General features: G+C 47.8%; 1 protein-coding gene across 1 annotated transcript in view; it reads left to right on the top strand.

Moving 5' to 3' along the window:
* STPG1 (sperm tail PG-rich repeat containing 1) overlaps positions 1–25,626 on the top strand; it is a 35,617-nt gene that overhangs the window by 5,774 nt on the left and 4,217 nt on the right. The window contains exons 3-6 of the mRNA XM_016216224.2: positions 7,490–7,591; positions 11,717–11,887; positions 16,520–16,628; positions 20,769–20,934. Coding sequence (XP_016071710.2) covers positions 7,490–7,591; positions 11,717–11,887; positions 16,520–16,628; positions 20,769–20,934 — 548 coding nt within the window. The remainder of the gene's footprint in view (positions 1–7,489; positions 7,592–11,716; positions 11,888–16,519; positions 16,629–20,768; positions 20,935–25,626) is intronic.

Genomic DNA, 25,626 nt, shown 5'->3' with positions numbered 1-25,626 from the left:
CCGAGGGGCCCTGGCCAGCTCCTTTGCCCCTTGCCTGTTCCTTCTTTGTAAACAAGAATGCTGAACTAGAAAACATTTAGGTTCCTTCCACTTCTGGTATTTTAGGATTCTAAGAAAGCAAATAATAAAGAATATAGTGTGTGTGAGACACACTCACACACACACACACACACACACACACACACATTTAATTTCTTGGAGGTTTTCCCCAAAGATGATAAATAAGATATTTGCTTAGGAGCTTTCTCTCGTCTCTCTCTAGTTTCTCTGTTTTACCTGTCCATCTGTCTCTTTTTTGTCTGGTTTCCCATTTGTAAACTTAGTGATAATATATTATCCATCTGTAGGATATTTGCAGTCCAGCCTCCAATAAAAATAATAGCAGCCTCCATTCACTGATCCCTACTATGGGTGAAATCATTTTTAGACCACATCTCTAATCCTCAGAACAATGCTAAAGGGAAGGGTTTATTATTTTACCAGAAGAGGAAACCGAGGCTTAGAGAAGTTCAATGACCCGCCCAAGGTCACACAATGCAGGGTTTGGCACATAAGAGGCCCTACGTAAATATTTGCTGAATCAATGTTGAAAGAATTAGACCTCAAACCTAGGTCTAGCTCATTCCGCAGCCTCATGCTCTTTCCACACACTGCACCATACCTCCCTTTGTGGCCTGCAAAGCCATAAATGTGATCTATGAAAGTCAGAGAGTATGTTTCTGTAAAGGACTTAGCAAAACAGACTAAGCTCAAGATAGAGGAAGACGCCAAGTAATGCGGGCAAGGCTCCATTCTGCGTGACCTAGTGCTGAAGACAAAGACAGAAATGGAGTGGGCTGGCTTTTAAAGTCAGCATCTTAAATTACTCTTGGCTTTCAGAAAATTTTCTGCTGAAGGAACCAAGGTGACAGCCAGCCAAAGCTATAGGCAACATCAAATATAGAGAGAAATAGCTCAGAAATTCGATTCGTACTTTTCAAATGTGGCTGCATTGGTCTGACAATGTGAAAACTTTCACCTAAGTGTTTGAAAGCATTTGGTAAATAAGTATGGAATTTTGTGGGAAGGGCAAGGACTCCCTAAACCAGGTTTCCTATGTCCTGCTCTGTTACTGGCTTGTGTGCCTTTAGTCGCTGGACTTTTCTGGGCTTCAGTTTTCTCATCGGAAACATAAAATTTGGGTTCTATAATTTTATTAGGTTCTTCAAGCTATAAAAACAGGAAAGAAAAAAGGTCTTGTTCCATGCTCATTGTTCAAATTTTTCCTGAGGGAAATGGGCATTGAGAAGTTAAGGATCTCATGTAGCATCACCCAGTAATTTAGTGAGGCAACAGGAATTAAAAACAGATTTGAAAACTCAGTGTCTCACCACCCTTCTTCAAACACTACTCGCACACACCCTAAGCCTGATCTCATAACTTGGATGTGGCCTCAAATTAATTCTGTGACCCACTTAGCACATCTGACACTGGGGCCCTTTGAAACGTGCACTTACCTTATCAGCGTAACTTTGTAGGAAACGCCAAGGCCTTGCTGCCCAGCTCCCATCCCTCATAAGAATCTGACTGCTGGGTACGAGGAATCCTTCACGGAGCTCCATCTCTGGACGGGCAGTTCTGGCTGCTAGAAATGAAGTCTGCTTCCCCGAACATTTTACAGTTGTTTACAGATGTTCTGGTGACTCTCACACATGAAGAGACATGCCTGGTCTGAGACAGAGCGTAGCCCAGTAGCCCAATGGGCACTTTCTTCCCCCACCTCCCCTCTTCTGTCCCAGTTTTACCCTGCACTGTGGTTATTGTTTCCCAAGCGGTGTAACATGAAGGACACCCACTTGATGCCTTTGTATCCCCGTTTCCTCATCTTAAAAATAAGGTTGTAAAAATGCATAGGCCCTTTCCAGGGATTACTGCTCTATGTTTCTAAACCTGATTGACCCCTCCAGGCTCAAATAAATGAACAGTGGTAGGGCATGGGCACCATATCCTCTGGATGGGCACAGTTTAACACTACATGTTAATTTCATACATAGCCTGACAGTAAATCTACCCTCTCAATGGTAAGCAGGCCAGTGTTTAATTTGTGGTGAAACTGTACAAAGTTAACACTGTTCACTTACTAACTTGAGAAGGCACTGGACCGGGGGGATTTTACATGTCAGGGATATTTCAGTGAAAAGAAGCTCAGTTGGCACAGACCATGTACAAAGGGAAATTATCCCAAATGTGCGCTCAGTTGCTTGTCTGGACCACACAGCAGGGTCTGCCTGACCTTCCTGGTCTAGGAGCCTGACTTCTCCATGTCAGTCACCAGCACCCTTCCCAAGGGTCTGCAGGACGCATTCCTGGAAATTGCAGGCACTGGCTGGCACTGCCAGCATGCCAGGCACCCCTGGAAGATCTTTGCATTCATTAATTCACTTAATTCCCATAATTGCCTGTGAGCTAAATCCCATCATTATTCCTACTCTTCAGATAATGACCCCGAGACACAAAGAGAGGGTGAAGTAACTTGTGCAGCCAGGGTCAGGCAGAGTGAGGAAGCACCCAGGCAGCAGCTCCTGGTTTCCAGACACTGTATCCCTGCGTCTCCCCTGGGTACAGGCAGGCACACCCACCTCTGCACTCCCAGGGCCAGTCTAATGTCCCTGACCTCCCTCTGCTGGGCCTGATGGTAATGGGTGTGCACATCTTATCTCTACCTGCCTGGGAGCTCCTTGGAGAGCAACAATGGCTGTTCTTTCCCAAAGCCCCTCAAAAGTGGACTGAATGAATGACCTGCATTCTAGTCTCTGCATATCTCATTCAGTCACAGGGACACATCCCATCCAAGCTGCAGTGTTTGGCTGTGTCTCCTTTGTCCCACTCCCGGGACTGCTGAGCTGCGTGCTGGTTGTGCCTGTGACCTCGAACCTTATCTCAGGCCCTGGCCCACAGCAGGTTTCAATATAAGTCTGTGGAATTGAACTTTTGTCCGTATCCCACTTGGGATTTCAGGGAACTGCTGGTAGGCTGATACCAGATTTAAGGAAGTGAAGGGCTCTGGAAAAGAGGAGCATGACACTCGTAGAGATGGCCGATTTAACACAGACCATGAAAATGTGCCTTAACTTCTCCTGTCTGACTGTGTTTCCAACTTGGCCAGACCAGCAATGGGCAGACACCTGGGCCCCGTTTCCATCTGCTGGGGTGGCCAGTTATCCCAGCTGCCCTTCCTTTCCCCACACTTACTCTTCACCTGGGTGACTAAGAAACACTCTCTTCAGGGAAAGTCACCCTAGTTTTCCTGGGTGCTCCCCTTCAGGCTCCCAGGGACATTTCGTTTCTGACAACCTCCCCCATTCTGAACAAAAAAGTGGTATTGTTTGGAGTGCTTGCACTCTCTCAATGCCTCTCCCTTTTCTCCTGAGATCAAAGGTGTGACAACTTTGATGCTACGCCTAAGTGTAAGGGGGGGAGGGCAGGAAGGGGGGTGGCTGGAGAGAAAGGAGGAAGGGCATCTTATAAGGGGCAGTTCTCAGAGTTGTAGAGAGTGTGAACTGGAGGGGCTTCAGTGGCTGGACATATTGTTTGAGACCCTAAGACTAGAGGCATTTGTGAAGGGAAATTGCTCCCCCAGGGACCCCAGATTCATGTGTGGTTTTGCCAATGGATTGGCCATAGGACAGGGCTCTGTTTCCACCTCGGGCATGCCCTCTTCCTGTTATGTACCGCTTGCCGTTAGCAAACTCCTGGTTTTCATTCATCTTGTTCAATCCTGAGAAGCAGCAAAGCAAGGTGAACCTCTTTGACGAGTCAAAAAGCAGCTCTAGCGTGGTCTTTAGCCAGCGATCCAACAGAGACCACATTTTTCCAGCCAAGAAACAGTTGGACAAACGTGGATTTGACAAGCCTGAAAGTATTAATTGGACAGAATCTATGAAATCAGGACTAGAAAATCCAGGCTGTGTGCAGGTGTCCCGGGCTCCAGGCTGTGGGACATTAAGCCCTATCCTAACCTCTGGAGATCTCTGTGGCGAGGAGCTAAGTGCCCTGCCCCGTCTCTTCCCCTCCTCTCCTCCCTCTCTAAACCTGTCCCAAGGTCAAGTGAATGTAGGTCTGTGTCCCACCCTTGGCACATGCAGAGGCTGCCTGTTTGGGACTTTAATCCTTCCAATGAGCCCTCAAATCACATTTCAATCAAACGTCAGCCAGATGTGTATTTGGTGGGGGACGGGAGCACATCAGCCCAGCATCCCTTCTTGCTCAGTGCCACTCTGAAGGTCTGTAAAGCTTAAGGGGAGGTCCTGGCTCCATTGAGACTGTTGTGGGCAATGCACAGAGTAGTGATAATGATGACAGTGGCTACACACACAGGCACTGCTGTAACCTCTCTACACACACCGACTGGTTCAATGGGCACCCTGGGGGGCAGGCCCAGGAGACAACAAGAATAACACCTGGTGCTGGGCTTTCAGCAGAACGCTCAACAGGCAGGCAGCAGAGCTCATCCCTTCTCTCCCCACACCCACTTTTATTTGCTTATTTGTTTTTTCCCCCCTCGGGGGTAGTCGTGGCCAAGAAACTCAGGGGCGGCTAAGCTCACACCAGTGGCAAGTTGAACTCTTGCTTTGCAGGTTGTGTTCTGAGATACCTCAACTCGTCCAAGTTACGCAACGTTAGTTGCATGAACTGATATCCCCGAGGTGAAAGGTCTGCATTTTTATTGACCTGCCAGAGAGCCACCCACCACCTCTTGCAGTTACAGGAGAGGGCTTTAATTCTCTGCAGCTGGAGATTTCCCTTCGAGTAGCTTAGACGCCTACATGGGTGTCACCTGAAGGTAGCAAGGGGTGTGCTGGTAAACCAGCTCTCCCCTCCACCAAGAAAAGCTCTAATGTATGTAGCATTTGCTGATTTCTTTGGTGTAAACACTCTCATTCCTGAATTGTTAACAGTCGCCCTCACAGGCTGCCACTGGCCAGTGCCAGCATACTTGCTGCCTGGAGGACTCATCTTGGACATTCATTAAGAGCAAACAGGCCGCACTTTCCCTTCCAGGCTATGAGGGACACTCCTCTTCTTATTTGGCCTGGACTCAAACCAGTTTGCGACATGGCAGAATTAAAATGTGATTAAGGTCCAGTAGGGTTGCCAGATTTAGCAAATAAAAGTATAGGATTCCTAGTTAATTTTAGAATTTCAGATAAATAAAAACTATTTTAATATAATTATGTCTCAACTAGTGCATGGGGCATACTTACACTGAAATAGCTTTTGGTTGTTTATCTGAAATTCAGATTTAATTGGGCAGCCTTGCAGGTCTTGTATTTTATCTGGCAACCTCAGCTCCTCAGACACATACAGGTGCCCAGGAAATTCATGCGAGCTGATGGCCATGTTGAGAGTGTGACAATAGGCTGGGTAGAAATGTGCATCTTCGCTAGTCACTCTTTTAAAATTTAATTTAATTAATTTATGTATATTTTTAATATTATCTTAATGGATTTCAGAGAGAGGTAGGGAGAGGGGGAGAGAGAGAGAGATAAACATCAATGATGAGAGAGTCATTGATCGGCTGCCTCCTGCACGCCCCCCACTGGGGATCAAGCCCGAAACCCAGGCATGAGCCCCGACCAGGAATCGAACTGCGATCTCCTGGATCATAGGTTGATGCTCAACTGCTGAGCCACACTGGCTGGACTGCTAGTCACTCTTTAAACCTAGAAGAGTCACAGTTGCATTTCCTATTTGAGCTTTCCCTTGTTTAGAGACTGAAAGCTAAAAGGCACCCAAAGACATTTAGTCTAACATCTTTGATTTACAAATGAGGAAATTTAGGTCTAGAGAGCTACCTGGCTCAAGGTCACCTAACTAGTAGCAGCATTGACAACAACAATTCCTGATTCATAACCCAATGGAACTTTTTTCTTTTATCTTACACATTTACTGGTGAAAAGTAGACTCTATACTCACACTGCCTGGGTTCAAATTCTGGCTCTGACAGTTACTGGCTCTGTGACCTGGGCCCTGTCTTCTCATCTTTCAAATGGGGATTAAATGAGTTTGTGTATGTAAAGTACTCAGAACACAGTAACCACTCAATAAATAAATGCTGGGCCTGTGTACACCCCCTAGAAAAAACTCTTCCCTATTTCCCTGCAGCGCCTCGAATCTGCAACCCACATGCCAGGGTTCTCCTGCCCTTGGCCTGTGGTGCTCGTGCAGCTGGTTGGGCTGCACCTTTCATGGCCGGCCTCACTCCCCTTGGCAGTCAGCTCCTCCCTGTCCACCAGAGATCACCCTCATCTACAAAGCAGGAATCGGCTCCCCTGCCCCCCCGCCCCCCGTAAGGCTCAAAGGATTCCCTGTGTTTAAAATCCAGCACAGAAGAGCCTGTTAATAGCACCGATGACCTGTCTGTTATATTAAACCATAATCACGCACTTCTTGGGCCAGAATGGAAAGTCCTCACTGGCCCTGATGACACCTTAAGCTTTCTGCCCCAAGGAAGGTAGTAGAGATGGTGGAGACAGGGTGAGCCTGGGTGGCAGAGGTTGGAGAGAGCAAGCTCTGGACTCGTCACTTAATAGCTGTGGACCCAGTGTCTCTGGCCTCACTTTCCTTAAAATGGACTTGTGTACACCATGCTCTCTGTGCTGAATTCAGGTGCTGCCTCTCAGGGCATCGGGGCCGTAGGAAATTATCCTCTGCATGCCTCTGTCTCTCTTCAATGAGGGCAGTGATCCCTTCCGCACTGGCAAAGCTCCTGGCACCAAGAAGGCACCCAGTAAACAGAGACAGAGGTGCATCCTTATCATTTCATGCTTCTTGCTTGGCCAACTTCTGTCAACATTTACCTCCCCTGGTAACTAGCATGGGAAAGGAGACGAAAGTCCAATTAGCGGCTGCAGCAGAGTCAAACTTTTGTTTACTCCCCTCTAACACACCTGCATCGTCTAGCCCCTGAGCCCCGTGCGCCCGCCTCGTTTTAGAAACGGTCCCGTTTGGGATGAAGGTTGTTTTTGTTTCATTTTGCTTTATAAACAGAAACACTCCCGGATTTCTCCCCTGAAAGGCTGAGGAAGAAGCTGAGTCAGGTGGGGTGTGGTGAACTTGAAATCGGTCACCCTGCCCTCCCCGTGGGCTTGGCTTACCCAACCGATGTGCACTGGCCTGAATATCAGCCACACTTAATTTCCCATTTTATGCCCATTTCTCCAATGGCGTGACAAACAGCAGCATTCTTCCGGAGTGCGGAACGGCACAGAGTGAGCAGGGAGAGCAAGGGCTTTGGGGGTCCCAGGCCCGCGTCGGGGTTCTAGCCCCCCACTCGGTGACCGACTGGGCAAGTTAGGAGATGGCAGAGCCACGCAGACATCCGGGAAGCGGCGGTGGCACCTGCCCCGGCGGATCATGGTGAGGCTTAGCGTTAATGGATGTGAAGCTGGTGGAAAAGCGCAGTGGGACTGAATGTATCCTGATAACGCCAGGTGCTCTTCCCTTGCAGGATGACATCCCAGGCCCTGGGTTCTACAACGTCATTCACCAGTCTCCAGTGTCCAACAGTGTCTCGTTATCTAAGAAAGGGACGTGTGCTTTTCCCTCCACGGTGAGAACCCCTTCTCTTGAGTGTGGGCGCTAACTGACCAGCCATTTCCTCCCTTCGTTGCATAATCACATATTGGACATCTGGTCCCTTCTCTCCAAAGGTCCGTGGTTCTAATTAGGAGAGAAACCGTCTCCTCAAAGTTCATGTAGGTAAATTGGAGCCTGTGCCTTTAACCTTTCCCCCCCGTCGCTACACGTTCCCAAAGTGGAAGGAGAAGCTAGAGGAATATTCAGAACCTGGTCACCCCAAACCAATTTTGTCATCATGGAGTAGACTAAGCAAATGTCTTCCTGAGAGTTTTAGGCATGCCAGGAAAAAGTTATTATTAGACATCTCGCCCCAATATGCTGTTTTACACTGCTTAGGGTCTGATTGGGTTCTTCAAATTATTGAGAAATCTGATGGGATCAAAAGAGAGCAGGCAGCAGGCCTGGAATTTAGCGATCTCCCTCTTTCTCTTCTTTGTAAGATGTGGCTCTTTATCTTTGTGGAGGGCTCTGACAGTCAAGTACACAGGGTGTCCCCCCAAAATGTGTACACACTTTAACAGCTGATAGCTCAACTCCTGCTGCTTTCTTTTCAGATTTAACCCATTGGAATTAATAATTACTCAAAGTGTGTACACATTTTTGGGGGGACTCCCTGTATCTGAAGTGTCAATGTCCCTAACCAGGCTTGGGTGAAGACAGTTTTTATTTGAATATTTATAAATTGACAAGAAAAAAATAGTTTTAGCAAGGGCAAAGGGTCAAACTAGGGTAAGACTGGCTGAGGTACAAAAAAGTAAAACAGAAAGCAAACCCAAACTCCAGCATTAACAAAACACATATGCCATCTGTCCCTTTAAAAGTTGTAATAATCTCTTGCAAAAATGTATTATGATGCCTAACATTGGAATTGATTTCTGTTTTTTTAAAAAAACATCACACAAAGAAACCATTTAAGGCACACTGAATGCGGCCGCTTATTGGAATTCGGGTTTGGCAGAGTTGTATCCTCAAGGAGAGAACCGACTCTGGAGCCGTCTCCCCAGTAGCAAAGAAGCTGAGGCTGCACATGCCCCCGTGAATTCACCGAGCAACCGCACCTCTACCTTGTTTTCTGCCCCAAGCCCTGGGAGTAGACTCAAAGACAATCAGCGAAAGAAGCGCCTTGTCTTACAATGTCCTGGCACAGGTGACAAGACTTAAGACCTAATCCTGACTCAGCTGTGGATTCCCGATGTGACCTCAAGCACATTACCCTCCTGTGTTCCAGTTGCCTCATGAAGTGGAGACTCCCTGGAGGCTCTGAGCATGTTAACCCTGCAATGAGTGAAAAACGCTTTGAAACTGCAGAGCCTTGTAAACATGCTAAATGTTATGATTGTTACCACCTGAGTCACAAACAACCCTTCCTGCAACACCTAGGTTTTGTCTCCGTGAACTTTTTTCCAAATAGTGGCACTGCCCATTTCTACTTGGTGCCAAAGAAGGGGCTGAATCAGAGCACACCACGCAGTCGATTCCCTGCCAGGCTCTACGTGCAGTAACTTCCCCCAGGACGAGCCTGCGCTGTCCAGAGGGGACTGGGCCCAAGTGAAGACCTGAGTATTACAGAATCAAATCAGGCCTCTTGGGTCTTTAAAAATTTCAGGCCAAGCCCAAAACAAGGCAGACAATGAGTTGTTCAGGCTTCCTCTCCCCTCCTTGATGGATGTGAGAATTTATATTTGTGCTTATAAGCACTTAAGTTTCTGTATCCTTGGGCAGGGGCCTAAGTGGTTGATGGAGATCTGTCAGGAGGTTCCCCACATCTTACTTGGTTCCTTTCTGAGCTGGATGTGAATTTCATCCTTACACCCTCTGTTAGTGACTTTCACTTTTAGCACCTCCTCCACTTCTGGATCTGAAGACGCCGAGGGAGTTAAAAGTAGCCCTCATCAGAGACAACCGTGCCTTACACTGGCGTGACCAGGAGGAGGGTGACTGTGGGCGAGGCTGACCAAAAAACTCTGTGGGTCTATAAACTTGAGAAACTTCCTGATGACTATTGGAACAGCTACACCCAACCTTTTGAGAGGACCTGTCATCTCTCTAAGTCCAAATTATATAAGCTTCATTAATGCATCCCGAGTCTTTGTTCCCCAATTATTCACAGGACAGACAAGGGAGGCAAATGAGGCAGGTGGAAGGAGACTTTGATGGCCTTTCTACATTTGCATGGTGTCAGGAGTGGATCTGGAAAAGTCAGTATGTGCTGGAGAGAGGTTCATAAATGCAGTGTGTGGCCAGATTGACCACAGGCCAGGCAATTAAAAGAAAGCCAAGGGGGTAGGGAGGGTGGTGAGTGAGTGTTACGTCAGCTGTACACTGAGACAAATTCTATTACAGTGCTTCACGAAACGGTGCTTCTGATTGGAGATTTTTAGTACAATTTCCCCCAAAATGTATGTGAGTAGGTTTTCTAGGCCAAAAAGGTTCTATGACCCAGTAAATTTGAGAAAGCCTACGCAGGTTTCTTTATTGCAGACGGTCTCAGAGCATTTACTGTGCCAAAGTATATTATGAATCCTCACAATGGGACCATGGTATGAGACTTCTCAAATGTAATTTGCCTCTGAAGCTCTCCCCCAACTGCCGCCACCACCAACACCACCTTATCTTAGAGAGCTGGCACTCCAAGGAACACACATTGGGAAATGGTGCTTTAGAAAAACATGTTTGCCCACTCTGTCTAGTGGCTCAAATGGCACCACCGAGGAAGGTTTGACCTCATCACCCTTCTTCCATGGAAGTCAAAAGAAAGAGCAAAGGTGCGCCTAGACCACGGGGCAGAGGAGATACAGGGTAGTATTCGTCTTGAACTAGAGCCCCCCATAGTCCTTTGTCAGCCGCTCATCCTGTCCTGGACCCATTCCTCTTCATACTGGAAATCTGATCCATGTCACATCGTGGAGGCAGGTTGCCGGGGGAAGAAGGTTGGTTCCACCACTTGACTAGCTGAGGAAGTTCAGTTTCCTCGCGTGTGAGGATAACTGTCATATCTGCTACCCAGGGCTGCCATGAGGATTAGACACAACGACCCATGAAAACCGCTCAGTTAGCCATTGCCCCAAATGCAAAGGCAGAGTGAGTACAAGGCTGGGGCGGCCTTACTTCTGGGAACATCAATGAGTCCACACAGTCTGGAGAAGGCAGAGGTAGGACTCAAACCAGCATAGATTCCGAACAGCTGAGATTCTGGACAAGAACCCTCCTGCTCCTGGCGGCACATCCACCCATGCACTGTGGTGGCCCATAAACCAGATGTTGAGAGCATTGCCTCCAAATATAGAGTGAGGACTTGGGGGAGGCACTGGCGCCTTCCCACAGCCTCCCCCCTTTCTGTGCTGGGTAGTTATTGACCCTTCTCAAGCTGAGGAAACCCAGGGCAATGTTCCCAAGCTCTTAACCATAAAACAATGAGAAATACCTGGTTTTATCAGACTCTAATACTTGCCATACTGTCCCAGGGTAAAGTGATGTTATCACCTCGTTTCTGTGGCTTTTGACCCTTTTCCTTTGGCAAACATTGATTCTGTTTGTTTTTTGAACTAAAAGTAGTTTATTGTGGCTTTCTGGAAGAAACAGAATTGGTTCTGTTGAAACAGCAAAATTACTGTAGGGTTTTATGAAATCAGTAATTATGGAGCCTTGTACCTAGAAGACATAAGAGGCCAACTTGTTATTCAGATCATTTAACCTTGGAAATAAGATGTGCTGTTTCCTTCTGAGTAGAAAGAAAGCCTAGGATGGAAGAAAGTCTAAAGCTTCCATCATGTAAATGCCCCAACAGCTGATGATGAGTCACGTGTAAGTGGCTTGAAACAGGATTGGGTGAAAATGTGTTTATGGTGAAATTATTGATGCCAAGTCCCAAACATAAGATGAGTAACTTGAGTTTACAGAAGTTAAAACAGGTCGGAACTTGAGTTTTCCGAGAGGGAATCCTCAAAGCCTGAGGTCAGTTTATTATAGTTACTGCTAGAGCTTCGTCTTTTATGAAATGCTCTTAGACCTGCTGTTGGGCACCGTCTCTTTGGCGTCTGTCCTTTGGAGCCACAGGTGACGTGACAATGCTGATTCCTCTGGTTTCTCCTCGCAGCGTGCCCGATTGGACACCGTCATTTCTAAATATCCCGCAGCAAATGCATACACTCTCCCGTCGTGCTTTGTTTCGAAGAAAGACTTCAGTAATTCCTGTTCCAGCATGTTCCAGTTGCCAAACTTTGCGAAAGGCCTCAAATTCGAAACTCCTGCACCAAACCAATACAATGTAAGAACACTGCATATGCTTACAAAATATATGTTGAATGAGTGGTTTACTAAAATATAAGAAAGGAAGGGGGCACTTGGGGAAATAGTACTTTAAAACTAGTTAGCATTTGTTGGGTACCCAATGGGCACATGAGGCCATGCAAGACTCTTATAGGGAATTTGCAGAACCTAGATTAAAATATGGGTGACAAGGCCAGTGTGGAGCAGTGGGAAGACCACTGCCCTGGAAAATGCTTGCTGTAGTCCCTCCTATCATGTAAGCTTTCCCAGACAGTGTTCTTATCTCTAGCAATGAGTCTATTACTTGCCACTTTATCTGCAGACAGATATTCATTTAATTTTTAGTTTCTTACAGGCAAAATAAACTGCTATCTTTCCATATCAGACAATGGGGTTTTTAAGAGTAGTCTCTGCCAGTTATGATCACTTTGTAGTCGCGGAGGCAGAATTAATGGTTAAGAAATGGAGTCAAGTTCAAATCTCAGCTCTGCCACTTTCTAACTGTGTGGCTCTGGGCAAGTCCCTTAACCTTTCAGGACTCAGTTCATTCATCTGTAAAATGGGCATACATATCTAGTTCATAGTATTAATGCAAATATTAAATGAGGTAACCTATGCTGGGTGCTTAGCATGAGGACTTTACCGTCCATGGAGATGTATAGAGCTGTCTTTGGGGAAGACAGTTATCTCCTGAGTCTCAGTTGTAAAATGGAATTAATGATACTTGCCCTACGGGGTTATTATAAAAAGCGAATGAGACAATGGGTGCGAAAGCACTCTGAAATACATAAGGCATGAATGGTACATAAGTTATTAATACTGTTATGCCGTATTTCAAAGTATTTTGGTCTTAGACACTGTATTTTTAATGTCCTTTTTCTTTTATAATATTGTAAGTATTTATTTTTCTGACTACAAAGATCCTGCCCACCTTCTATGTTTGATCCGATCTGTTATAATGTTCTCAAAGTAATATAAGTGCCTGCTCGGCCAACACTGTCCAAGAGAAATATAATGGGAAATTAATTTTAATAATATATTCTGGGGCCCGGCCTGGCTTGGCTCAGTGGTTGAGTGTTGACCTAGGATCCAGGCGATTGGGGTTCGATTCCCAGTCAGGGCACATGCCCAGGTTGTGGGCTCGATCAATGGCTCTCTCATCATTGATGTTTCTATCTCTCTCTCTCCCTCTCCTTTCCTCTCTCTGAAATCAATAAAGATATATTAAAAAAATAATAATATATTCTGTTTAACCCAGTATATTCAAAATATCATATCTAATCAATATAAAATTATTGTTAATTAGATATTTTATATTCTTTCCATTATACTAAGTCTTTCAAATTCAGTGTATATTTTATTTTCAAAGCACATCTTTTAAAAAAACATTTGTTTTTAATTACAGTTGACACACAGTATTATATTTGTTTCAGGTGTACAGCATAGTGGTTAGACATTTATATAACTTATGATAAGTCTATATCATAACACCCTATGTCATGACACCCTATGGCAACACATCTTAATCTGGAGCAGCCACATTTCCAGTGCTCGACAGCTACATGTAGCCAGTGGCTGCTGCATTGGACAGCACGACTCTACATAGTCTTTCCCTGAGATAATCAGAGCCTGACAGTAATGCCGGTGATGATGATGAAGCACTTTTCATGGCCTAAGAGTTATGTATTCATCTTATTTCATATTCACAAGAATCCATGAAGTGGGTTATTTTATTCTTAGTTTACAGAAGAGGAAACTGATGCTCAGAGAGGTAAAGGGACTTGCCCAAAGTTGCCCAGCTTGAAGGGACCATTTGCACATCAGTAAGCACAGGCAGGTGACTGAGGTATACAGCTGGAGAGTGAGCAGAGTCACCGTGTTCCAGTCCTGCCAGTGACACAGCTGAGATTCCAGTGGGGAACTCAAGACAAGAACTGGTAAACAGACAAACAGTAATGGCCAACTGTGGCCAGCTTTGAGAGAGAAAAACAGTGGAGCCTGAGAAAGAGAGAATATGTGTAGGGCGGGCAGTAACATGTACTGTACACTGGGAGGTCAGAAAAGGCTCTGAGGCTGAGACCCAAGGATTGAAGGAGAGCCAGAGTTGGGGGAACAACATATGCAAAGGTCCTGGGACAGCTAACAGCTTAGCCCATGGGGAACTACAATAAGATAAGCAGCATTGGCTGGAAGGAGAGGGGATAAAGGGGATCAGAGGCCTGCCTGTCAGGGCTCTGAAGACTCTGGGAGGGAATTTGAATTTTGTTCTCTGTGTACTGGGAAGCCCTTGAGGGGGATGGGAGGTATGGGGTGATGTCATCTGATGTACTTTTTAAAGACTTTCCCTCCAGCAGCTGTATGGACTGCAGTGTGGGCAAAAAGGGTGGGTTTTGGAAAACCAGTTAGGAAGCTGTTTATGTTAACAGGAGAGAGGTTGAGGCCCAGGCCAGGAAAGTAATATGGAAGATTCTCAGTCATTGCGTCTTCCCCATTCCTCAGAGGTAGTGTTTCTGTATGTCTGTCTCCCGCCCACCATGTGCTCCTTCACCCAGCTTCACCTCTCCAGTGCCCAGCACAGGTCCTGGTATTCAGCGAGCATGCAATAAACGTTGATGCTGTCAAAGGAGTAACTCCCCAGTAATCAGCATACAGTTCTTAATCTAGAAAAGACCGTTTCCCAAGCCAGAGCTCTGTCCTTCTGCTAACAGATCAATTTTAGGTGCTTGCTTTTGTTCATTATTGTTTTAATGTGGCTCTGAAAATAATACAAGTTTGTCATAAGACATATTCAAGCATTATAGAAACCCACCAACCAGAGAGTGGAAGACTTTTACAATTCTGCTCCCCACAGCAAACCACCATCAAACACCAGGTGCAGTTTCTTCCCTACTCTCTTCCTCTCTCGGGCCCTCCCTCCGGTACGAGGATTACGTTGTCCACGGTGCACGTGCATTTTCTACTTAACTGTATCTTGGGTTTTTCTCCCCATGCAATACAATTAATCGGCTTCATTCTCTTCTGACCTGCCCATGGAGTTATTTTCCTAGCGTGACGGTGAAATCTTCCGGGGACGCGCACTCAGCGTGTACAGAAATGCCCTCTTTTCAGTAGCTTTTCCGTCTGGGTGACGAATAAAGCTGCAGTAGTGTTTTGTCTACAGGTGGCTTTTCTCAGGCCTGGGGAACAATGGCTGAGTCAACCTGCGAGGAGCAGAAATGCGATAATCCTGTTAGCCACACTGCACCGAGGTCTGCCCGGGCCTTTCTTTGCTTTGCTCACCACGATCCCCGCTTCTCCATTCGAACCCTTTTCCTTGGTCCCATGTTATTACTTCCTCTCCGGCAACCTGGCTCCTCTCTCTGTGTCCAGTAATTAGCCTGTTCCATCTGATCTTTTTGTTTGCCGTCTCGGCAGGCAGCCTCGCCATTAGGACCCTGGGAAAAGCTAAATTCCTCCACCTTTGTCAACACGAAATCAAAATGCCATCTGCATTTCTTGAGAAACATTTTTCTGACAAAGGAGTATCACAGAAAAATCAAACCATCCTGACCCCAGCAAATATTTTCACTCATTCAGTAAATATCCCCAGCCTTCCCATGTACAGTGTTTATGCATCTTTTATCTAATGAATGCAGGAGGCTGGCTGCAAACTGGCATTTAAAATATGTATGATTCACGTGTGACATGGGAGTGATCTTGGGGTTCTTTCTTTCCTTCTCTGTTATTTTTAGAGTTCCCAACACACTGGACACTCTCAAATGTATATGGTGTGGATCGACCAAAATTCTTAATTTTTGGTCCGTCCAGAAAAATCAAGACAAGAGAGTGCTTACAAACGTGATTGTGATCTTAAAGTACATGATGCCTCTTTACGCCCCAAGTCCCGTGTTTATAGCAGGACCGTTTGAGCAGCCAGGTATCAGGTGGGGATGCGTAGGACCTAGTGTTCTGATCTGAAAAGAATAAAAATGCAGGAAAAATAATGAAAATAATTTGCATGTACAGCATTACATGGTTTTTTTATTTAAAAATTTTGTTTTAAAATATATCTTTATTGATTACATAGAGAGGAAAGGAGAGGGAGAGAGAGAGATAGAAACATCAATGATGAGAGTCATTGATCAAGCCCGCAACCGGGCATGTGCCCTGACCGGGAATCGAACCCCGATCACCTGGATCCTAGGTTGATGCTCAACCGCTGAGCCACGCCTGGCCGGGCTACATGGTTTTTTTAAATAACACTTCACTATAGATGATTTCCATTGACCTCCTGCCCCCAACCCCACTCAGTCAAGTAGATTAGGGATTATCTGAGCCATTTTACAGGCCAGAAAACTCAAGTTCAGGGAAGTGAAACCACTTGTGCGGGATCACATGCCTGGGGTGCAGGCTGTCTCTCTAGGACACTGTCCTCTGTGCCAGACGCTTGCTGGTGGTCCCGAGCTCACAGACTGCTCCAGCTGGGGTGACAGTGAAGGCACCATTGGGTGACCTTTCCCGCTCACGTCAGTTCATTTTCTGAGAAGGACAAGTTTAAATTTGATTTTGTACCCAGATGTGACCCTTGTCCAGGCACAATGACAAAGAAAGGGAAGGCGCTAGGCACAGCATGCTGAGTTTCTCTCCCTAGGCCTCCGCCTCTTGCTGCGAGCAGAGAAACAACGTCAGTGCCCGAGCCGGGTTTCTGTCCAAAACCCAGAGAGGAGTTTTCATTAACACTGAAAATGGACCTGCCCCAGGTAAGCAGCGCCTTGCACTGGCCTTGACGTAAGGGTTCATGTCTAGATCTGATCTGAGGGCACCCATTCCTCCACCGGGCGTCCCTGGAAGGACTTAGGTTTTGGGGAGGTGGGAGTGGAGGCAGGTATTGAATAGAGAGAAGGGTGAGGAAAAGGCCAGCTGTCCTCCTTTGGGGAAGAGTGGCTGGCTTTGGAAATGTCCCCAAAGCAGCCCTGTTGGAGGGGCAGTGACTTCTCACCTCAGAAGTGTGCACGTTCCCACAGCCCAGGAGCCACCACAGGCCGCTGGGGGCACACAATACACAATGCCCTGACTCTCAGCTGCAGTATTCCTTCCCTCCTAAGCCTGGAGGCCACTCCTCCCGTCAGCAAACGATGGAAAATAGCTCCGATTACTGAGCTCCTGCTCCCTGCTGAGGGTTTCCCATGCAGTCCACACACATCTGTCCTCACAGGTCCGCACTCCTGCTCCTGTGTTCCAGGTGAGGAAATGGAGGCTCAGAGAGCTGAAGTTACTTGCCAGGCGCCACAGGGCAGACCTAAGCCCAGAGGTGCCTGACTGAGGGGACTGCTGCCTTGCCATTCCGTTGTGACTTCTGAAATCGCCAGCATTCAGGAACACACAGGGCTGGCCTGCAAGTGTCCTCCCGCTGGGATGTGCCCTCCTGTGCCCTCGGACCTCCTCCCCTACCCTGGGGTCCTAGAGAAAAGTTTCCAGAGAGGGCCATATTGCAGGAGCACTCATTCCATTAGGCCTTCCCTAAGGGGACTGAAGACCCCTTAGGTAGCCGCCGCGGAGCCCATAGGAGGAGCAGGGTTTGCCTCTGCCATCATGCCTCTAGGAGGGGGTGTGAATAAAACTGCAGCGCATGTCAGATTTAGGCAAATCCAGATTAAAGTTGAGATTAGTCTGAGGCTGAATAACAAAATGAGCCTTAATTAGGAGGCTAAGCCCGGGCTAAAGCTCCCCTGCCTTGCATCATCCTGGGCAAAGCCCCACCTTGTTTGTTTATACAGGAAAACAAAGCCGGCATCCCTGGGGTTTGGCCAGAGGCCGCACCAGTGAGGCCCTGATGTGGCACCCTCTAAGCGAGCCACAGGTGCCCACTCCCCGCAGGAAGGTCTGGGGGGGGATCCCCATATCACAGAGAACAGGAGGGGGAGGGGGCCACCAGCCTCAGTTAACTCCTACTGAGTGCCAGAGGCTTTCCATTCATTACCGAGTGCTCTCAAAGCCCCACAGAACATTTGCCCAGCCCATGATCATATGCTCAGGTGTGAGCTGATAGTATTATTTTAGCTTGTTTACAGGTGAAAATGATACTTAGAAAGCAGGCAACAAGACCAGGGTCCCATCGGATTTGAATCCAGGCCCATTGGGCTTGATGCCTGCTGGGTGCCTCAGACACCTCCCCCACCTCCACTGGCCAGGGGCCAGGGCCGGGGAACCTGCCCCTCCTCCAGAAACAATCTGCTTTGACCTTTCACCTCTGGGAAGTAAGGCTGTGGCTTCTGCTTCCCTTTGGGGGTAGAAAACCTGCTGTGGAGGGTGATTGGCATCCTTGCTGTGTCCTGCTGCTGTGTGCCCACCTCAGGGCCTGGGAGCAGGGGAGCCGGGTCCAGCCTGCCCCGCCTTCAACGCTGGGCAGAATGCTCACCTTTACCCATTTGCTGGTTGGATTTTCTTCTTTTTCTTTTTTAAAAAAATATATCTTTATTGATTTCAGAGAGAGGAAAGGAGAGGGAGAGAGAGAGATAGAAACATCAATGATGAGAGAGTCATTGATCGGCTGCAGCCCACACCCCGGGCATGTGCCCTGACCGGGAATCGAACCCCTATTGCCTGGATCCTAGGTCGATGCTCAACTGCTGAGGCACGCCCGGCTGGGCCTGGTTGGATTTTCTAAAGTTTAGATGTACCAACCACATCACCAATGTCCCCCTCTATTTTTCCTTAAAAAAAAAAAAAAAAGCTATTAGAACATGGGGAAAGACCTGTGTTAAAGTGTCACTTGAAAAATGAGTGTACAGAATTGAATCCGCCCTGTGAGCTCAACATCCTGAAGCAGAGTCCAGACGCCCAGGAACCAGTGTAACCCTGGGTTCTCGGGGCCATGGGAAAATGCAGGCCCTTTTCTTCTGCTTTTCAGCATTTTATAATCAAGTATTGCTTTAACCTTTTCTGGCAGCAGTAAATGAGAGAGAAAAAGAAACAGAAAGGTGATAGATATATACCAATATTATAAATGCTGCTAACTGGACATCTGCCTTTTTTTTTTTTTAACTTAACCATATATTGAGAACATCTTTTCAAGTTATTAAAAATCCTCCTAGAACATCATTTTAAAAAAAATATGTCTTTATTGATTTCAAAGAGAGGAAGGGAGAGGGAGAGAGAGACATCAATGATGAGAGAGTCATTGATCCGCTGCCTCCCGCACAGATCGGTCTGTAGACATGTAGGCTGCTCTTTCTCACGGTGCAGTGACCGCTCTGCTGTGCATCTTTATGATTAGAGCCCCCTGCTGGGAATTGAGCCCAAAACCAGGGCATGTGCCCTGACCGAGAATCGAACCCCCATCTCCTGGATCCCAGGTCGATGCTCAACCACTGACCAACACCAGCCAAACTAACATCATTTTTTACACGGATGTATAGTAGCCCATTGTATGGTGGTACCATAAGTTAAGGAACAAATGCCCTTGTTGGAAATTAAAGTTTTAAACTGATCACTAATATAAATGCAATGGCAGCAAACATCCTGTTTAGTTCACAACTTAGTGTACAATCAAGAGCATTTCCTTACATCAATTGCTGAAAGTGAAATTGCTAAGTCAGAAGGTATGTAAACTAAGGTTTTTGCTCTTTTTGATCGAATTGCCCTCAGTGCAGGGACAATGTGTCCTCCTGCTTCTACAAGGCCCTTTCCCCTTGCCCTTGCCCTTGCCCTTGCCCTTGTCCTTGCCCTTGCCAGCACTGGGCATGACCATTTAAGTAAAATCTTGCTAATCAAGTAGTAGTGTTGTTTTCAGTACTTTTGCAATGGAAAAGTACGTTTTCTTTAAAACAGAATCCACTCTACAATATTTAGGGAATCTGGAATATTTTTCCCACCCGGAATGTGACCCCTAATGTAATTACTTCCACTCTCCTGGGCTCCCACCTGTTTTCATCCAGACATATGCATTCATAGCTACATGTCATCATAGTACAAAGAGACTTTCAGGCTTTGCTCTACTTTCTTTTCAGAAACACGGTCGTGTGGCCGTGTGGTCCTCATATCTGTCATGTTCAGGGCTGATGCACCAGATGGGGCTGCAGGCATGTAGGCTACTCTCTCCCACAGTGCAGTGACCGCTGTGCTGTACATCTTTATGATTAGAGTTTTTCCATTATGTCGAATCATTTTCTTAGTTTCTGAGTGCTGGGAAGCCTGGGTGTGCAGACACCCTCAGGCTTTTGCCTAGACTGCTGCTAGTACTACAGACCGCCTGCGCCCATTGACAGGGCTACGACAAGTTAGGGGTGAGACTGCTCCCTCTTCTCTCCAGCTCAGATCATTCTGTTCTCCCTCGAAGCCTTGTGCACAGTCACATTAGTTTTATTCTGACACAGTTTCCTGAGACAGGGCCTGGTGAGAAAGCATGGGCTTTGGAGACAGGTGGCCCTGGGCCCACGCAGTAGGTGTTCAATAAATATTTGTTGATTGCAAAATAGCTATGAAACAACAACTATGTGCCAGGAACCTAAAATGTTATTCAACTATTATACCCACCCTGTTGTTGGGAGAATTCATCTTCTTCCTGCATAGAGAAGGAAGCCGGGCTTAGTCCCTGGTTAGATGGACGTCTTTGGGCCAGTTATTCAATGTCTCTGAGTCTCAGATTCCACGCATTTAGAATGGAGGCGATACGCCCATATTGCCGGGATGCCGGGAGCATTAACCGAGCCAGGTACTTGATGCGTGGGCCCGGGTTCTCTCGATGGTGAGTATTGTTTTTAGCTATCAGGCAGCCCTTGCATTTGTCTTGGAGTGATACTGTCTTGCAGTCATTAAATATATTCTTAGGTGTAAGGTATGGCTTTTGATGTATTTGAGAAGAGTTTCTTACTCTGTTTAAAATTTTTTTTTCTGTTTAGGGTATTACAATATCAACGAGTCCCTTGTGAAGCAGTCACCGAAGATATTAGTGTCCTGTTTTAGGTCGAAAACTGGCCGTGGACTAAAACTGACATCAATAGGCCCGGGGCCCGGCTCTTACAACCTGAATGAGCACATCAAAATTCCGAAAAAGACTCTTATCCCGTGAGTCCGGGCTATTCCGATCTTTCTTTTGAGAGGTGATTCTGGGAAGGACCCCAACGTGGGCGGAAGAGGAAGGGGTGTCGCTGCTTGTCAGGACAGTGCCAGGTCCCTTGTTGACACATAGTATAGGTGCTCACTAAATACTTACCAAGTGCATAATATTTATTGAGCAACTACTGTGTACCAGGAACTTAACGTCTCACTCAATTATCATAATTACCCTGTTGTAAGAATTATTCTTCCTGGAGGAGGAAGCCGGGTTTCCGTGAGACTGAGCCATTTGCCTAAGTTCCACACAGCTGCCTTAAGGTGCTGCTGGGAGTCAGGCTTAGCATTGTGGGGACCTTCCCACGTCCCCCATGATGTCGTGCTCTCCTGGTGCTGACTTTATTCTGTTTTATAACATAAAGCCTCCGCTGGGGTGCAGGGCATGCAGGAGCAGTGGAGCCCTCATAGTTAAAGACCTAGACCCTGAAGTTGGTCAGACCCACTGGACTGAAACTTCAGCTCTGCTGTTTTCCTGTGTCGTGACCTTGGCCACTGTACTAACCCCTAGGAGCCTCTGTGCCCCCGTGTCTGTAAAGTGGGGGTAATTTACACCTCACAGTGTTGTTTGCATATTTAAAAATATAGATTTTGCATGTGTATAGGAGGTGCAAATGATGACAATATTAACACACATTTTAAAAAAGAAGACAGGTACATTGAATGTTACTTTCACCTAAGAGGCTAAAAAAAACCTCACAGCGCTTATTTATTCCTCAAATGGTTCTAGGACTTATAAAACTAACTGCAGTTAAGGTCAGTACCATCTTAAGACCTCACCCCTTTATAGTCTCCAGGCAGGACTGGCTGGGAGGGCTGACCAGAGGGGCTGGGACTGAGCATACCGGCACCTGGGCATCTCAGAGCAGGCAATTGGGCTCAGAGCCACAGTAGGTCAGAAGCCTGGGCAGCCCAGGGAGGCTGGCAATGTTGGGCATACTCCGTCGGTCCAGGGCAAGGGGAGGGGAGTTGGAGAGATGAGCAAGACACGGTGACAAACGCAGCTCAGCATCTAGACAAGGGGTTCAGGCCTCAGGTGGAGTCCGCAGGGTAAGCTGCTTCTGCCCTCTGGTTCTGGGTTCTGCACGTTGACCCTTCACAGGCTCCGGGGCTCAGGACTAGGGCAGGACAGTCTCCAGGAACAGGCTCTCTCTAAACATCAGAGACTTCCCGCCTCCAGGTTGGCTTAGGGCACTGCTGCACACCACCTTTCCCCTACTCTGCCAGCAAAAAGAGCAGCTTAGCAGACCTGAGTGTGAGTCCTGACTCCATCCCTTGAGGACACTTCTCCTCCCTGAGCCTCAGTTTCCACATTTTTAGGTGGAGATAAGAACCTGATCTCATTGGGATTCTGTAGGGACTAGATGAGAAAGGGCTTGGAAATAGCTGTTACTATTATAGCAGCTCTTATTCCATATCCTACAGGCATATTAGGATACAGGAGGCAGCCTATGGCAGTCTCTCCAGCTGGGCAGTGGGCTGCTTCTGGCATGTCTGGGGGTATCCAGGACTCCCTGGCTCTCTGTGATGCGTTGTGAATAATGGATCCTTGGTTAATAAGCCTTGGAAACACTGCTTACAAACCCTCTGCCCCTAGGAGCATCACAGTGAGCATGGGCTTATTAAAGGCTCTGAGAAGGCCTGCAGTAAAGGAACCTGTTAAGCCCAGTGTCTCTTAAATTTGGGGGCATTGGGTCACTGAATTCCTGGGAAATTCAAATTCATCCTCTGTGAATTGGGACAAACACTTCATTAGGTGCTTCCAGTAATGAAATAAGATAAGCCACAAAGCTCACCAAGTACGGTGCACGGTAAGCTTTTATATATGTTGAAGACGGTCCTTTACACCGACTGGTGTTTCTTGAGGGGCCCCTGCAGGGTGGGTGCTGCTCGAGGGGCTGGCAGGTGGTGAGCGCGCCCTTTCTGGGCTCCTTAGTTGGAGAGCAGGGCACAGGTGTCTGCTCTGGCCACTCTGCTGACTCAGAAGCTAAGCAGATTTACCAGCTTCCAGGCGGCTTTAGAAGCGCAGAGAAGTGTCAGTCAAAGTTTCCCTTCTTCAGGCCTGAGCATTCGTCACAGTGATGACTCCATCAGTCAGGGTGAGTCGGGATATGGGCTTTTGGAGATCAAAACAGTTCCTCCTTGCTCTGCCTTCCAACTCCTGCTCGCCCGCAAGGAGGTGCAGCTCCACTGACATTTCCCTGACCCAGGCCCGCTTCCAGGGGCTCTAAGCCTCTGGCTTCGCAGCCACACGCTGTCCTGTCCCAGCCAGGGCCCAAGAATCAAGCCCGCCTGCCCCGCTTCAATTTAGGTAATTACGAGGGACCCACCTAAAGTTCCCCTGGGATTTTCAGTTAGATACGGCTGCGGCTTCCCGAACGCTGTAATCTGTCACCTGCTACCCTGTTAGACAGACACCGCGTTCCGCCCCCGGGGCATCGGCTGCCCTTTAATGAAGAGAAAAAATTGCCCCTTTGTCCTCTAGACCCTGGGAACCCCCGAGGCAGAGTGAGTCTGTGCCTGGGAGTGTCCCGAGGGTCTCCGATGCTGTCCTGGCCCCCAGTGACCTGCTGAGTCCTCCGACACATTCATTATTCCCCACGACTTGCAAACAGCTCACGTTGGAAGCCGCAAACACACGTAATCAGCTGTGGCCAACGCAGAGCCTTTGATAGATGTTTTCTTTCCACGGGGCAGGACCGCGTTGGCTTTTATAACCGAGCAATGAGGCTCATAAAAGCCCTGCCACAAAGCACCGAGGGCTGCCCTGGGTTTGATCCAGCCTGACCTTTGCCATTTGCCCAGCCCCGCCCAGATCTGGACCATGATAAAAATATCTAGGGGATTGGGGGGGCACTCAGATGTCTGGGCTCCCCCACTTGCTTCAAACCCTCTGCTCTTCTCTGCCTTTCAGCAAATGTCCCGGCAGCAATAGGGATGGGGCCTCAGAATGAACCAGACATACCCCCCTCCCCTAAAGAGCCGGGCAGGTGAGCACAGAGCACGCAGCATGTTCTCGGGGGGCAGAACGTCCAGGATGCACGGGCCCGGCCACACCGACGTTATCTGTGTCATGCCTCCCCGTCCTACGGGGCAGTTCTGTACGGAGCCTCCGCAGGTGACCTGCAGACTCGCCAGGGTGCTGGCTGGAGCGGGGAGTGGAGTCCAGGCCCCTCAGGCTCCAGAACCCGGGCTCCCCGGGAGGGGGGGGCTGTGGCTAGAGCACTTTCCCTGCTGCGGTGGAGAAGCGGAGGCTGAATCCGTTTGCGGGGAAAGCAGGTGCTCCTGCGGGAGAAACAGCGTGGCACAGGTGCAAAGCTGCCGGACAGTGTGGTGCGGTGGGTGTTTCCGGAAGGTGGCACGGGGCGTTAGGCTGGACTGAGAGCCCATAAACACAAGGTTTTCCTTCAGCTTCTCAGCAGGGTCAGAAACAAGCCAACAACCCAGAAATCATGGCTGGATTGAGGTTTGAAGCAGTCAAGGTGGCTCACCCTTTGTCGCCTTACAACCCAGTTCCTGTCACGTGGGTTGCCCTGCTCTCTCCTCTGCTGGAAATGCCCCCATTTCTACCCGAAGGGTTCCTGGGCACCTTTCAGGGCAAGTCCTCTCTCTCCTGGGGTAGATTTCTGAATTCACTCCTTTGGAATTAGCCTCTGTCTCTCTCTCTGCACTCTCAATTTTGTTTTTTTTAATTTATTTTTTAATTTTTAAATTGATTTCAGAGAGAGTAAGTGAGAGAGAGAGACAGAAACATCAATGATGAGAGAGAGTCATTGATCAGCTGCCTCCTACACGCCCCCTACCAGGGATCGAGCCCACAACCCGGGCATGTGCCCTGACTGGGAATCAAACCGGGATCTCCTGGATCATGGGTCAGTGCTCAGCCACTGAGCCACACCGTCTGGGCTCAATGTAGTTTTTATCTCTAGTCTCACATTTCATATTTTCAAAATAATAATGCAAGTAAAGCACTAGCTAATTTTCATAGCAACCCTGGGTGGCAGGTATTATTATTCATCATTTTATAGAAGAAGAAACGGGCATGGGGAGGTGGAGAGACTTTTCTAAGGACACACAGCTAGTGACTGGGGACATTGGTCTGAGTGCAAAGCCTTACTGCCTTCAATTGTCACCAGCATGATTGCCACTGGCAGTGGACTGCCAAGCCCTCAGGAGTATTTGGGGTCTGTGTCTTAGCACAGAAAAGCCCAGACTCCCCAGAATGCCCACTGCACAGCCGCACACGTGGCTGATGCTCTCTAAGGACCTGGGGAGCTGAGCTGGCAGAGCTGGGCCATTCCTGGGCATGTGGGCGGAGTAGAGGTTGACGGACCTCTCTCACCCATTTTCGCCAAGAATGCTGACGAGACACTGACCTGGCCTGCTTAGCCTCCTGCAGCCTGGATGGGAAAGTAGACACCTCATGGTCATCTCAAAGAATCGGGCTTGGGGATGACCCAGACAGTGTGGTGACCTCATACAACGGTTGGTTCATTTCAGACCTAATGTCCAGGAATCAAGCCTGTTTCTCAATGAGGCCAGTCACACACTCATCAAATTTCTGGGAGTTCTTTGAAGGGGTGACCGAAGCCAGAACAAGGAGCAGACAGCTTTTATTTATAAGGGGAGAGGTGGTTGATCACACAA

This window comes from Miniopterus natalensis, chromosome 9 (assembly GCF_054644295.1).
Source record: "Miniopterus natalensis isolate mMinNat1 chromosome 9, mMinNat1.hap1, whole genome shotgun sequence".
Taxonomy (NCBI): Eukaryota; Metazoa; Chordata; class Mammalia; order Chiroptera; family Miniopteridae; genus Miniopterus; species Miniopterus natalensis.
This window is presented reverse-complemented; position numbering and strand designations above follow the sequence as displayed.